Below are 16,689 nucleotides of genomic sequence, written 5' to 3'. Positions count from 1 at the left end.
ACATTAAATGCACTCGGTGACATTCCACCAATGGGGCGCCCTTTCATCTGTTTTTTTGCAAGGGCGCCCTTGAGTTTAGCATTCATTTTTTTAAAAATGCCCTTATACCTATCAATGGAGGAAGCCCAAATCACAATCGAGAGGGTTTCTTCTTCTCAACTTTCTATTCTATCCCAGGCTTTCTATGAGGGATTACTTCTCTTGCTCATCTGGTTTTCTTCCTGCCAATTTGTAGTAGGTCCTTTAGCTATGCCCACTGCTCTAAAACGGTGAAATCTATTTCCCTTTGTTTTGGGTACTTTTTCTTATTTTAGAGATTTATGCAATTCTCTCATTTTATTAATCTACTGGCAACTGTATATGTGTAATGCCTCTCTATCGTTTCAATAATGCAAAAACCATGACATTTTAATCTAGTTATGCTGATTTTATTATTCACAGATTGTTTTATTTCTTATATTCCTTTACCTTTTTTTGCTTGTTGGAAAGAACACTAATGGTGAGATTTCTTGTGGGTCATTTGGAAGTTACAAAGGCATTTTTGCTTTTCAACAGTTTCAGTAATGTCATAACCATGATACTAATGTTGCACTGGGATAACATAGGATTTTTTCATACTCAATTCAGCATTTGCTTTAGAGGTGCTTAAATTAATTGGCTTGGGTTTGTTTGTTGCATTTGCTCTTCTTTTTTTATGGGTAAATTTTTGTTTTAGAGGTGCTTAATTTTTTGTTGCATTTGCTCTGTTCACGATGTTAAATTTTTAAGTGTATTTTTTGGGTAGCTTTTATTTTATTTTTATTTTGAGAGATGTAGTGAGGACAAAATTGTATTTTTGTGTCCATGGGCATGTTGGTCATTTTGCCTAGCATGCACATGTGTGAGCCACACATGTTCGCTCCATCTTTTCCCACTACCCACCTATTTCAAATTCAAACCCCACTTGAAACTCTAAACCCACCACTTAGTCTCCACTTTTCCATACCCACGACCACTTACCTAAGCACTCTGCACTCTGCACTCCCTACTTTCTTTAGACTAAGCCTATTCTCATTTTACTCCATTTTGTAGAGATTCTCTACTAGCAAGAGACCTCCATTGAAGCTTTCTTGTGTGCAAGCTAGTGTTTGAAGCAAAGGCAAACTTTCCCATATTTTCTCTATGTTTTGAAGCTTTCTTCTTTGTTTTGTTCGTCTTGTATTGTTGTTCTATCACATATTGAAGTTGTTCTTTTGGTGATTATTCTTCTTCTCTTTTGGTTGTGGATCTTGGGCTAGTGTAAATATTTGAGAAGCAGATATTACGGTGTTGTGAAATCCGTCTTTCTCCCTGGCCCCTCAGATTTTTTGTCATGCAAACCACTTTACTAGAGTGCAGCCAATATGAATCTGCAGTTAGAGTTGCGAAAATGTGCATGAATACTATCCAATATATAGTCTATATCAATTTACAAACAAATGAACCAGGTTATTAAGATTCTCGTAGTTGGGACCTCTTCTTTATAAGAAGAAAAGAGAGCTTGGATGAGAAATGTCAAGAAAGAGAGACGAGAAATAAAATAGCGTGGGAGAAAGAGAGGAGGCTTAATTTATTTCTCTTTTTTTTTTTATTGAATTCTATATATTTCTTTTCTCTTTAACTAAACCAAGATATAACGTCATAAAACAATGCCGTCCTGGTTAGATATTTATCTGCATCTATGTTTTATTTTTTTACTTTTTTCCCCTGATGTTGAGCTGTTTTATTTATTTGACATGTGACTAAACCAAGATATACAGTCATAAAACAATGTGGTTCTGGTTAGAGATTTATCTACATCTATGTCTCTGTTACTTTTTTTTCCCTGATGTTGAGCTCTTTTATTTATTTGCCTTAAAAATTGGGTTGAATCTCTAGCATTTTTAGTACTTGAAATCCCTTCTCTGGGTTCATTAAATATGTGTGTGTGTGGATGAAGGTCAAATATCTTAGGAAGTGTTGACTACTGCTTGCCACTTGTAATGCCTATTTTTCTGCCACTTCGAGCAAGTGAAATTATTTCCCTGACTTTTCTTTTGGCTAGGCAAGTAAAAGAATTAATATATACAATATAAATAGGCTATTGATATCCGTGTGACCATGTTTTGAAAATGGGACGAACTCACTGTCTCACTGTATTTTACATGTTTTAACCAGCTGTCCTTCAACACGAGGACTTTCGACAAATGCGGAGATGAGGCTCAACAAGAAGACTATTTGAAAACAATAGCTCATTGAAAGAAGAGCAATGTAAAAAGAGATTGTGAGAGAGATGGGAAAAGTGATGGGTATGGCTTTGCTTGAGAAGTTTCTCAATGATAAATTCTATAAGGAGGATTGTCCGGCCCAGACCCACAAACCATGGAAACCAAGCAAGAAAAACATCTTTTGTTTGGATTGTGGTTAAAGCATGTGCTCTTCATGCATTACTCCTCATCGTTCTCATCCTCGTCTTGAGGTGAAGTGATGTACTGATGGACAAAGCCCCGTTGTTCAATTGAAAGTTCTCAAGAAGGTCATCGACTGCACTTTTGTGAAGCCCTACTTTATGACAGGTGGAGATGTAGTGTTCTTGAATCGAAGGAAAGAGTCAAATATTCCTGGCTCAATAACTCCTGGTGCAGGCTCAAATTCCTGCCGCCATTGTGGATGGAATATTTGCGATGTGGAATTACATTATTGTTCTGTCTACTGCAAGGTATTTCATATGGGGACACAAGGAAAAGATCAGGCGAGCATTTTCCTCAAGTTCAGTAATGCTGACTTTGGGCTTCAAGAGGGTACTGGCTCTTCAAGTACGTAGACTAAGAGAAAGGGAATAACTCCTCTTTTTTTAAAAGTAGGGTATAAAAACTCTATTTAAACTTTAGTTATTTTTGCGGTTGTTAGAGTGTGAGTTTTGGGAACTGCCAGTACAGATATATTATCCTGTATGTATGAGAAGGAAATTTTCAGGATTTTATCATCTGGGCATCCCCACAGTCTAAATGTAATATAGAGCATAAAAAAAAACTGCAACTATTTCTTTGTTGATCCTCTTCATATTGCTCCTTTAGTAATTGAAGGTGGGGTATCCATCCAAGAACATCAGGACATGAGACATGCGACTGTGTAGCTACTAGAAAGGATGTCAGTCAGACAAGATTTTATTTCTCTTTTGATGTGATTTGATCTCAATGGAGGGATTCAAGGAGTCTTCACGTTCCAATTACAGATTTGATTACCGAAAGAGAGATCTTAATGAAAAAAAAAACATTTTGAAGAGTATATTGATTTTATCTACATTATGGCAAATTGAGATTCTGATAATCATACTTGGTAACCATAGCTTATTTTGCATTTTTATTGGCTGGGTAAACAGAGATTTACCATAGGGGGGGATTTTATACAACATCAGGGGCAAGCCCCATTACAGGAGGAGCATGGAAGAGCTCCTCAATTTGTTCGCATGATTTGTCTACGCCTCATAAGCGATATAGGTGTCTAGGAAATAGATGCCTAATTCTCAACTATATATCAGATGGGAAAGGCTTAGGTTATGGAATCATTGCTAAGCTATAATTAGGCTGCACTTCTCAGTTTCATATTCCTCAAAAACAGATAAGTTAAAAATCGGTAGACAAAGATCATTGCGATCAAGGCGGCTGCTTCCCCTCCACCACTGCCAAGCTCAAGTCCTTTGACAAAGGGAGATTTGCATGGAACTGATCCAGAGCCAGGACCTGAGCAACTATACTGGATCTTGAGAAGTAATCTGTATGTATGGTAGTTGAAAGATATATATCGAATCCACAACACGAAGGCTGGAACACTCTGCACCCACAATTGCAAGCACAATTGTCCAATAAAAAAAAATTATATTAGTGCTCTTAAACAATATCTATAACATACTACATTGACTCGGGAATCGTTCAAAAGAAACTAATTTCATTCGCGGAACTTTTATTACCTGTACAAAGAATCCACCAGCTAACATGAAGGTCATCACAATGACAGAAGCTAGTGTTGTTGCTTTCTTCACATCCATGAATGCTGCACCTATAGCCAGTCCCAAACCCTACAACAATGAATTTAGTAAACTATAATTCCGAAAGAATATGATCTTTTGAAACCAAAAATATTAAAAGAGATGTTGGGATGCCCGCCCAACTAGTGCCAACTCAACTAGCAGATGGTTATATATGTGGGTTTCTGTAGTCTATACTATGTTACCAGGTTACGCCTTCCTTAGAAGTTTGTACACATAATACTCTACTCTTATGCCTACTACTATTATTAATGTTAAAGAATAAAAGATTAAATAACGCCTTCTCCTACAGCTTAAGCTTTTGGAGTAATTGGTAGTTTCACATGGTATCAGAGCAAATGCCTGGGTTCAAACCTCCTTGATAGCAAAAATCCACGTGCAGTGGCCAAACCCAAAAGAGGGGCCACATATGCCATGTGTAGGCCAAACCTAAAAAGAGGGGCCACACGTGAGGGGGAGTGTTAAGGAATAAAAGATTAAGTAACGCCTTCTCCAACAGCTTATGCTTTTGGAGTAACTATTAGTTTCACAATTAAAATTATTAGTATCACTGTTATTAATTGAAAATATTCTACACATACCTGAGCAGAAATAATGCTGAGGAAAATAGTAAGCATGCTGAGGAAAAATGCAGAAGAGCTGTGTTTTAGGCCCACCATGAAGTAGACTACCAGCAAGAAAAATATAGGCAAGATGAGATCTAATGGAAGATCACTCATATTTCTGGCCATAAAATATGCACTGAGCTTGTACATGGCAACAGATCTCTCTTTGGCAAGCATTGCTCTTTCTTGTGGGAAAGTGAAAATAGCTGTGAATACAGGAAAGAAGCCCCAAAATACTGAAATGAAGAACAATAGCCCTGCCTGCACGTTTTTCAGTTAAGAGTCAAACATAATGTATAGCATAAAGTGAAAACAGTTAGAGCAAAATCCATTCCAGATCGCTAAAATCTCAACCCAATGAGGGACTACCAATGTTCCTCTAAAAATTAAATGTTTAAGCTACTAGTGCGACTAGGAATACCCCTTACATGGGTTGTGGAGATTTTTAAAGTCAAATGCTAAAGATATCACTAATTTTAATACAAGGAACTGGGTTTAGTTTGCAAGGTTAGACAGTGATACAGGGAATTTTTTAATGTAATTTGAAAAACTCCAGAGGTATGATTTCTGATTAATCAGCAAATGATCACGGAATTGTTGAGAAAAATTCGTAGGGCAAAATCCAATCAGATTGTTCACAAATAGACCGAAAAGTAGAAACAAACACATGCCACAAGATGAACACCGAGATTTTACGTGGTTCATCCAAGATGCCTACGTCCACGGGCGAGAACACGATCTTCCATTATGAGAAAGCAAAATTACAAGGATTACAATGGATTGATCCAAAACTTACAAACCTGCAACCATTTCCCCTGCTTCTCAACCAAGACCATATAAGAGAAAACTGAAAACACGCCGAGAAGAAACTCCAGAGAAAACTCACTCTCTCTCGCTCCCCCCTCCATGCCTCCTGTTTGCAGCAGCCGCACAAAGAGACTCTCTCTTGCCTATTTATATCTTAAGTGTTTACAAAAGCTAAAAAAATTCTTTCCTATTTGCTTCCCATTACACGTATTGGGAAACTAGACAACTTTCCCAACAATCTCCACCTTGGATTTTTTCCCAGCCACTTGAAGATATTTTATTGATCATCGGTCCGCTATCGCCACAAACCACCATTGGCCTTCTGAAGTACCAGCTACACACCCTCGAATCATTCTGGTTCTGATTCCACCTGATTCGATAACATGGCCAATACACATGTGTAGTTTCCAATCCGTTGACTCACCCAGTCAACCCTAGAGAGGAATCTCGATCTGTCCTCCCCATCGTAGGAATTATAATCTTTTCACCATCGTCTGCAACTTGAAAACTCATCTTTGTACTAATTGCGAAAGAGACCCTGCCCGTGTGAATGCCAATTTGTTTCGAACCAACTATTGAGATCTTAGGAACATTAGTGACCATGTCCCTGACTAGACGATATAATCCGATACACTTGGTATTCTTCATTTTCTTCGGCTTTGCATCCTTTCCCTTCAATGTCTTAGCCAAGCTCTGTTGAACAAGGATGTTCTTCACCCTATCCGCCATTGGATGAAACTGCCATTTCCATCAAACTTGTTAATGTTGAACTCAGTGGAACTCTATTTAACCATCATCGTAGATCACCCTTGATGCGAAGCTCCACCTCGAACGAGAATTTTTCGTATAATCTTTCTATCCTATGATAATCACTATAACTGCAGTCCAATCACAACACCCACGATGACTCTATCCGACTCGACCTTAACGATAGCTCCAACCTGAGCTCTGATACCACTTGTTAAGAAAAATCCAACGGGGAAAATTCAATCCCATCATTCACAAATAAATGGAAAAGTAGAAACAAACAGAAGCCACAAGATGAACACCGAGAGTTTACGTGGTTCTGCCAAGATGCCTATATCCACGGGCGAGAACATGATCTTCCATTATGAGAAAGCAAAATTACAAGGATTACAATGGATTGATTCGAAACTTACAAACCTGCAGCCATTTTCCCTGCTTCTCAACCAAGACCGTACATTAGAGAAACTTGAGAGAACCGAAACTTACAAACCTGCAACCATTTTCCCTGCTTCTCAACCAAGACCGTACATTAGAGAAACCGGAGAGAAACACCCGAGAAAACACCGAGAAGAAACTCGAGAGAAAACACACACTCTCTCTCTCTCTCTCTCTCTCTCTCTGCAGCCGCTATACAAAGAGACTCTTTCTTGCCTATTTATATCTTAGGTTTTACGAAACCTAAAAAAAAATACTTTCCTATTTGCTTCCCACCACACGCATTCAGAAACAAGGCAACTTTCCCAACAGGAATTCACACTTAGTCAAGAGTGAACAGAATTCGTCATTGAATGGGAGTTTTTTCAACTATAATACATAGAAGAAATGGGAATGATTTGAAAAATAAACCTATATTATACTACTAGTTAAACCTATAGAGATACGTGATACTTGCCTGATCCTGCAGCTTTATGTTTGAAGAAGCATCGGACTTCCACCAGAGCAATCCCACTATTATTGCAGTCAATATAACTTGGGTCACCCGAACACAGCTTAAATAGTCATGACGTCTCTCTTTCAAACCTCTCCAGAAAAGAATGGAGTATTGTTCCCACCAACTTGGTCCCCATTCTCTTGAATTAGACATACCCAGAACATCCCATTTATCCTCAACCACCACAGGTTTCAGAAGTTTTTCCTTCTCTATATCAGCAACCTTTGTTTCATAAGCCCCTACCAGATACTGCAAACGACGTTTGATGAAAGTTAGCCAAATGATTGATACTTAACTATCATGATCACTATGAAAAATGAACTTAACTTATTAGTAATTTACCTCATAAACATCCACAGGGGATGACCTCCTTTCTTCTATTTGAAATTCTTGGGTTACAAGTGAGACTTTATCCTCTAATTCTGATGGAATTGATTTATCATTTATATTTCCATTTGCAAGATCAATTAGAAATTCTGCTGGGTTCATGGCTATGAGTGGAGAGCAACCAATTGATGAGAAGTAGAGCATTGCTTCGGACGCCTTCCCAAAATATAGGCAACTACCTTTACCCATGAGAATCAACTTGTCGAATTTATTGAATAGTCTGCTTGATGGCTGATGAATTGTAGTAACTACTGTCTTTCCTGCCTGCAACATTTGTTACTAGAAATCATGCATTGTCCTTTAAATATTTTGTTAATTAATTGCCAATTCTAAGCTCTCATGTACCTTGGCAATGTCATGTAGAATCTCAATTATACGAAGTGCTGTTGTTGAGTCCAGACCAGACGTTGGTTCGTCTAGGAAGAGTAGCGATGGGTTGAGTAAGATTTCATTCCCAATACAGACCCTTTTTCTTTCGCCACCGGAAATTCCTCTCACAAATGCTCCTCCAATTATTGTATCTTGGCACCTGTGCTGACATATCAGTGTTGCTTTGTTTTTTTTTTTTTTACCAATGTTTTTCTCCTTCCTTTTCTCTTATTTGTATGTGCAAGCAAAAGAATCATTGTCTTTTTTGTACTAATGTTTTTCTCCTTCATTTTCTCTTATTTGTGTATGCAAGCAAAAAAATCATTGTCTGTTTTTTACTAATGTTTTCTCCTTCCTTTTCTCTTATTTGTGTATGCAAGCAAAATAATCATTGTTCAGCATAACAGATTTACAACAAAATGAATTTACAGAAGCTCAATTATCTGTATCCTCCAACTCCTATGTTTTTCTCTTCAGTCTATTTTAAAATTCTAAGTAGTTGAACCATGAAAATTTATGCTATGTTGGAAAGAAACCAACTAGATGAAGGGAGAAGATGAGATTCAAGCGAAGAAACTTGTTCTCTTGATGCCAAACACCCAAAGAATAAAGCCCAAGTTGTTATACTACTCAAAAGACTTCAAATTTCACTAAAATGTCTTGCAGGAGAAGAAGATACAAGACCTAAATTAGGGAAATGTTATCAGCACTACTGTATTTTGATGAGGGCTCTCCTCACTTTATTAAAAGTATGGTATGGCCCGCACCATAGGATGATCCAAACCATCTATTAGATGGGGCCACAGCCTAAATAGGTTGTTCCCCAAAAATCATTTCCATAGGTTGATCCTAACCCTCCGAGCTGAATGTTAGAGGGTTGATCCTAACCGTCTATAGATCGGAGGGTTAGGATCAACCTATGGAAATACTTTTTGGGGCACAACCTATTTAGGCTGTGGCCCATCTAATGGACGATTTGGATCATCCTTTGGTGCAGGCCATACCGTACTTTTAATAAAGTGAGGAGTGCCCTCATCAAAATAGAGTAGTGCTGATAACATTTTCCCTAAATTATAGCCTACATTTCAGCTATGAGATTAATACTTTCTAATTATACTTAGCTTTCATAAGCAACCACTAACACGCTGTCAAATTAAAAGATAAATAGACAAGGACTTATAAATTTCTAAAATAGAAAAAAAACTAAGTCCTAAGAATATAATTAACTCCCAATAGAGTAAATTTTCAATGTAGCAAACTCCCAAAGTAGTAGTCCCCAATGTAGCAAAGTCAATGTAGCAAGGTTTCAAAGTAGCAAGGTTCAATGGAAAATGTGGCTAGCTCCAAGCATATAGCAAGTTCCAAGAGAGGGAGTAGTCTAAGTGGTGAAGCTTAGAATTTCAACATGCTATATGGCATAGATTATTACCATGTTAGCCTATGTTTCACTGCACAGTTGATTGACCCATCACCCTCTATTTTTCACACCGTTTATGTTTTTGTATGGGTCCAAAGTCATAGCTGGATGCGACTCTGCTCTGTTCTGAACCTTCTGGATGCAGATTTAATACCTACTCAAGTAAAATAAAAGGTTGCCACAAAGCTGCCTTTTGGAGTATTTCATGGCATTTCTTGGGATTCTAAGTGTGAAATAGACACATGACCTGACATTACCTGCCTGTGAGGGAATACAAGCCTTGTCAAGTTTCCGCATTTATGTACTATGTACTCACACTGTAGGACTGGAGTTTTAATTGCTGGAATGTAGGAGATAACTGAACAAGCCTAATATATAAAGATCTCTTGTTCTTTGCCTACATGGGTGCCCAATTCTCTTTGTTTAGTCACATGATGAGGAGAAATGGTTCAATCTAATCTCTTCACCAGATTGAGGGAGTAGTCTAAGTGGTCAAGCTTAGAATTACAACATGTTATATAGTATAGATTATTACCATGTTAGTATGTTACACTAGGTCGCGCTGGACAGTTGGTTGACCCATCACCCTCTATTTTCTACACAGTTATTGTACTTGTATGGGGCCAAAGCCATAGCTGGATGAGACAGTGCTCTGTCCTGAACCTTTTGGATGCAGATTTAATCCAAGTTACCTGCCCAAGTAAAATAAAAGTTTGCCTCAAAACTGCCTTTTCAGGTCCACATCTTCTGAATGATATCCAAACTCTTGGAGTATTTCAGGGCATTTTTTGGGATTCTATGTGTGAAATAGACGCATGAGCTGACATTACCTGCTTGTGAGGTAATACAAGCCTTATCAAGTTTCCGCATTTATGTACTATGTACTCGGACTTCAGTAAGATAACTGAACTAGCCTAATAAATGAAGATCTCTAGGTTTTATTCTACATGGGTGCCCGATTCTCTTTGTTCAGTCACATGATGAGGAGAAATGGTTCAGTCACTTCACCAGATTTCCGAGGGAGTAGTCTAAGTGGTCAAGCTTAGAATTTCAACATGCTATATGGCATAGATTATTACCATGTTAGCCTATGATGGCAGCCTATGTTATTGCACTTCACAGTTGGTTGACCCATCACCCTCTATTTCTTACACAGTTTATGTACCTTTTTTTTTGAATGGTCACAGTTTATGTACTTGTATGGGGCCAAAGCCATAGCAGATGAAGCTTTTGGATGCAGATTTAATCCTAGTTACCTACCCAAGTAAAATAAAATGTTGTCTTAAAGCTGCCTTTTGGAGTATTTCATGGCATTTTCTTGGGATTCTATGGGTGAGATAAATACATGAGCTGACATTACCTGCCTGTGAGGGAATACAAGCCTTATCAAGTTTCCGCATCTATGTACTATGTACTCACACTGTAGGACTGGAATTTTAATTGTTGGAATGTAGGAGATAACTGAACTAGCCTAATAAATGAAGATCTCTAGTTTTTCTTCTACATGCCCAAGTCTCTTTGTTCAGTCACATGACGAGGAGAAATGGTTCAGTCTAATCTCATCACCAATTTCCGAGGGAGTAGTCTAAGTGGTCAAGATTAGAATTTCAACATGCTATATGATATATAGATTATTACCATGTTATCCTATGTTGCATGGCACAGTTGGTTGAACCAGAACCCTCTACTTTTTACACAGTTTATGTACTTGTATTGGGCCAAAGCCATAGCTGGATGAGACAGTGCTCTATCCTGAACCTTTTGGATGCAGATTTAATCCAAGTTACCTACCCAAGTAAATAAAAGGTTGCCATGAATCTGCCTTTTCAGGTCCATATTTTCTGAATGATACCAAACTTTTGGAGGATTTCATGGCATTTCTTGGGCTTCTATGTGTAAAATAGACGCATGTGCTGACATTGCCTGCCTGTGAGGGAATACAAGCCTTATCAAGTTTCCCCATTTATGCACTATGTACTCACACCACTAAAAAAATGTACTATGTACTCACACTTTGGAACTGGAGTTTTAATTGTTGGAATGTAGGAGATAACTGAACTACCCTAATAAATGAAAATCTATAGTTTTTCTTCTACATGGGTACCTAATTCTCTTTGTTCAGTTACATGATGAGGAGAAATGGTCCAGTCTAATCTCTTCACCAGCTTTCCAGTGTACCAGATTATAGAAAACTGACTGGACATGTGTTACATGTGGGATCCGATCACCACCCTGAAACAGCCTCTTAACAGTCTGTAAAATCTAATTAGGAACCTGTAAAGAGTGGAGTGCCATTATCGAAAAGAGGGAGTGTGGATATCATTATATATATATATATATATATATATATATATATATATATATTTATGGGAAAACTGTTTGTGAGCTTGAGATCATATAGCTTATATGAGCTAGAGTGCCACAATCACATGGGTCCTACATTTTTTGGGGTGATCCAAAGCATTCATTTGGAAGGCCTTTACATAGATAGGGATTAGGGTCTGTACCAAAAATCAGGTCCATAGAATCATCCTAACCCATCCGAAAGTGGAGGGGAAAATGGATAGACACTGTTTGTCGACAAATCTGCCCATTTTTGCCCTCCACTTTTGGAGGGGTTAGGATGATCTAATGGACCTAATTTTTTATACACACCCTATCTATGATCTATGATGGGACCTTGCAAATGGATGGTTCGGATCACCACAAAAAATGTGGGATCCATGTGTTTTAGCACTCTAGCTCATATAAGCTTATATGAGCTCAAGCTCACGAACAGATTCCCCATTTTTGTATGTATATGTATGCATGGTTGTTTGTATGTATATATTAAGTCCTGGTTTATTTGACACTATTACTGATAATATTATGCTAAAGATGGGAGAGAAAAGGAACCTTCCAAGGCCAAGCTCACTGATAATGTCCATGGCTCTTTCTTCTTTCTGCTGTTTTGTTAATTTGTTGGGAAGGCGGAGAAGAGCGGCGTATGTTAGTGTCTCCTTTACTGTGAGATGAGGAAAAACGATGTCATCTTGCAACACAAAGCCTATCCTGTTTGGCACCATTAATACCATGAAGCATCTTAGCAGTGATACAAAGTGTCGGTATCAGAGACAGTAACCTATGAATTAGTACTGGCTATTAGAATCAGAAAACGTGTACTAAATTTACTAAAATGCTGTAGATAGATGGTGAATAAAAAAATGAGAGGTAATTTATCAACAATGTAGTGAGGATACCAATGGGAACACTAATAATCGAGGACTACAAACTTTCAAATGATTTCCTCTGTTCTGTAAAACCTAGTATATTGTTGTTTAGCTAGACCCATCTTAATTTTGCAATGAATTTTAATCAATTCTTGAAAATATGAGCTGTATATGATATTTGGGTTGGTTCTCTATTAATTATTGCCACCTCTTGTCTTATGAACAGCTTTTGTTAGTGTTGTGAAAAAAATAACAGAAAACAGTTACTGTCAATCTAGGATACAATGGAGTGTCAAACAAATAAAAAAGGGCGGCCTAGCATTGCGGGGTCTGGGGAGGGCTAGATGTACACAGCCTTACCCCTGCTTTGCAGAGAGGCTGTTTCCGTGACTAATGTGGCGAACAAATGGAGAAAGAAAAACACAAACCAAGAGCACAAGAGATTCATGTGCTCTGTCACGTATTGTTACTATGTCCATGAGCAAAGGCGATAAAAAGGCAGTCATGTAGGTGAAGATTATAAAGTATAAGATACGCTACTAAGTGACTGACTCAAGTTAATTTTGCCTGAACTAGATAACAGATAGTTTTTTCTTGCTATCAGCTACCTAGGTAATCTAGGCGAGCTGCTCTTTGTAATGCTTTGGGCAATGGTAGCTTTAGAGAAAAAACTTGATATGTTGGTTTTTATTTGGGTTTGCTCTCTTGCATATTTTGTTTTTATCAATAAAATTTAAGGTGCTGGCCTGGGTTCTTAGATAAATTCCGGGTTAAAAAAATTATAAGATACACTAAACCTCTACTGTGGAGACTTATATAAAATCCCAACCCTAATCTCAAACTCAATACAACAGTTGCACTCAAACAATGCGATTTTCACATAAATAACATTTGTGTATGTACACAGATGCATGTAAATGACTCTTATGCTGGGCTGGTTATGCTTATCCTGAACAGATGACTATATCAAAATTTGTATCTATCCATACATGTCTAGTTGGCATGTATGTACGTATGTATGCATGCATGTGTGTGTGTGTTTGTACCTCTGCCTCAGTAGCTTGGAATAAGACTGGTCATTGTAGGTGATGTAGCCACTAGTGTTATTGTTGTTCACCCTTCCACTGAGGAGATTAAGGAGGGTGGTCTTACCACCTCCGGATGGTCCCATGAGAGCCAGAACCTCTCCTGGATGAACTGAACCTGTCACTCCATTCACTATGTACTTCTCAGTTTCTGAGCTCTTTCTTCCTTTGACCACCACCTTGTATTTTAAATCTTGGAACTGCAGCATAAAAAACCCATGAAGTAAAAAAAAAAAACACACATTTTGGAAGCTTAGTGAAGATCATAAACAAGTTCAAGGAACACATGGGTAAACATCTGGTTGAACTGTCATAGAGATACATCTGCTCTTGCTACGGATAGAAAAATTTACCTTGAGAGAGATGGGTAAAGTGGGCTCAACTTGTATTTTCTTCGGGATTTCAGAGTCTAAATCCTCATAGGCTGTTGGCAATTCGCTCGTTGCATCGTTTTCTGTTGTATGAGTATGCGGTAGTCAGCATGAAATTATTTCCTTAAGGCTCCTTTAGACATAAAATGGGAGTAAAACAAATTTATGCCAGTTTTTTCACATAAAAATGAGCGGAAAATTCCTTTTATGCCCATTTTACTTACCTTCCTAGCTTTATGGTGAGTGGCTTTCAAAACATGATCCACATTCAATGAGCGAAAGTCCATCTTGTTTGACATTGGATTGTTTGATGGGTCTGAATTTTGTATTGTTGCCCATTAATGGTACGAGGTGCGTCGCAATAAGCTCTAAATCATCTTGATGCAACTGAAGCTCGATTATTAGTGGTCGTAGTTAGAACACTATCAATAGGCTTGTAAAAGGCCTAAGTGATGATTGTGATGATCATGATCATTGGTAACATTGACAAGCAATAACCACATAGTTTCATATTTACCGTGGCTCTGTTTCTTTCACCGTAAAATAGGTGTAAAACAAAATTTACACCAATTTTTAAGTGACAATGGGCATAAATCTGTTTTATGCAAGGTTTTAAATTTCGGTTTCGGGCGAAATTTCGGTTTTTCCCAAAACCTAAATTTCGGTCGAAATTGGGTAAAAAAGCCCACGAAATACCATTTTTTGAGGCCGGAATTTTGGTTCAAATTGGTAAAGGATTAAAATAATGATAATTTATTGAGTATTTCGCTGAAATTTCGTACATTTCGGAAATTTCGGTTTCGGTGTGATTTCGTTTCGGTCCCGACCGAATTTCGGTCGAAATTTAAAAGTTAAATCCATGGTTTTATGTACCATTTTACGTCGAAGGGAATTGCTACTGTCCATCTCAAAAGGCTTTTTGCGGCTGGTTTGTCACACATCGCACATCAAACCAGCCACCTCATGAATGGAGAAATATTGTCTCCATTCACGAGGTGGCTGGTTTGGTGTGCGACAGACCAGCTGCCTCGTGAATGGAGTCCATTTACGAGTCGCACATCACACCAGCCGCGAAAAGCCTTTTGCGATGGACCTTAGCAAATCCCATAACCTTATTACAACCAAGGTTTAAAAATTCAGTTTCGGTAACCGTTTCGGACCCCACCAAAAACCGAAATTTCGGTCTGAAATTTGGTAATTTGGTTCCAAATTCCGGACCCAAATTTTGAAATTCCGGACCCAAATTTTGAAATTTCGGACCGAAATTCTGAAATTTTGTAACACGTTTTTTTTTTAATAAATAATGTTATTAAACCAAGGGCGAAATATGGAATTTCGGAAAATTCCGGTTTCGGTCCCCACCAGTATCCGAAATTTCGGATTTCCGTCGAAATTTTAAACCATGATTACTACACAATATATTATTTTCTTTAAATTGAACAAACTATTTCCTTCAATATATAAATTCTGAAACCAAACTATACACAGATACATACCCATATTTCAAGGATTCTTCTGAATGGTCAAAGCAAGCGTGTAGCATATTCTATATGTTGGATTCCAATACTTTAGAATTGGATGTGACACTCCTGGATCTCTTTTAATTATGACTATTGATATTGGCACTCCCATGTTTTGATAATTGCACTAACTCACCTTGTCTTTGCTTTTCTAATTGGCTTTTGAAAGCTTTTTGGGAATTGTAATAACTGCTGACAGCTGGTTAAATAATAAAAGACAAGTTAAGTTAGTGCAACTATCAAAATATGGGAGTGCCAATACCTGTGGCCTTAATTATATGCTTTTCCTGAATAATACTATCATGAATTTATAACTATCACAAGTTTTGAGTTTTATCTATCGTTATAGAAAGTTTTTTATATGAAAATAAAATATTATATTTAATCAATCCATTAAAATTTTTAATATATTATTGATTACAATCATATTATTACATTAAAAAATAAAATTTGAGAATTGAATAAAAATATTTTACATTAGGGAATAAAAATATCATTTCCCTAATGTAAATTGTGAGTGTGTGTGTGTGTGTGAGAGAGAGAGAGAGAGATGCCTATCTTACCATGTTTGTTGTTCTTCAATCTCACTGCTTCTGAGATATCATCCCTAAGCATTGCCACTCCATCAAGTGAGAAGGAGAAACCCAAGCTTGTGCTAGAAGCCCTGCTAAGCATGGACTCTACCTCACTGAAGCTTCTACCTCCATTAATACTCACTAGTTCATCAATATCAACTAAGCACTGGGCGCTCATTGATTTTTTCATATGGCTGCCAATTTTGCTTGGCGATTCTAATTTTCTTCCAAAGCTTGATTTCCTCCCTAAACTCACCCCAGCCTCCAGTTTTTCATGTCCTTCTCTCGTTATACCCATGATTTTGCCTCTAGATGTCCTTGAAGGGACATAGATATGATCCTGTACCGTCTTCAGCCCTACCATATCTTCAACAGTTTCATCAAAGTTCTCTGAGACTTTAGCTTTTGTTGTTACAAGTCCCTGTTTCACCTCCATTTGCACCTACACCAAACTGAAAAAAGCAATAGAAAATTAAACTTCAGATGATAGTACAGTAAAAACAATAACAAGTGATAGTAAGATCAGTAAAAAACTTATATTAACCCCTTTGAGAAACCATCAAACTAAAATTTCATCAAAAGGGTAAGAGTAAGTATAAAATGGAGGGGTATGGCCAATTC

General features: G+C 37.6%; 1 protein-coding gene and 1 long non-coding RNA gene across 2 annotated transcripts; one reads left to right on the top strand and one right to left on the bottom strand.

The window, feature by feature from the left end:
* The first annotated feature begins 30 nt into the window (after nt 1-30).
* LOC143877456 (uncharacterized) lies at nt 31-8,233 on the top strand. The gene is made up of 2 exons (XR_013250629.1): nt 31-269; nt 7,886-8,233. It is a non-coding gene; the product is annotated as an uncharacterized LOC143877456 (long non-coding RNA).
* On the bottom strand, nt 3,198-16,514 carry LOC143877455 (ABC transporter G family member 22-like). The gene is made up of 10 exons (XM_077379495.1): nt 16,057-16,514; nt 13,956-14,056; nt 13,564-13,802; nt 12,204-12,359; nt 7,868-8,051; nt 7,478-7,786; nt 7,093-7,384; nt 4,627-4,907; nt 3,968-4,075; nt 3,198-3,831 (listed from the first exon to the last, which is right to left on the bottom strand). Exons 1-10 carry the CDS (start codon nt 16,502-16,504, stop codon nt 3,580-3,582), a joined length of 2,370 nt encoding a protein of 789 aa, XP_077235610.1. The 5' UTR covers nt 16,505-16,514; the 3' UTR covers nt 3,198-3,579.
* Between the last annotated feature and the right edge of the window lie 175 nt (nt 16,515-16,689).

This window comes from Tasmannia lanceolata, unplaced genomic scaffold (assembly GCF_043159265.1).
Source record: "Tasmannia lanceolata isolate RefF3 unplaced genomic scaffold, GAP_Taslan_0.1 ptg000005l, whole genome shotgun sequence".
Lineage (NCBI taxonomy): Eukaryota > Viridiplantae > Streptophyta > Magnoliopsida > Canellales > Winteraceae > Tasmannia > Tasmannia lanceolata.
This window is presented reverse-complemented; position numbering and strand designations above follow the sequence as displayed.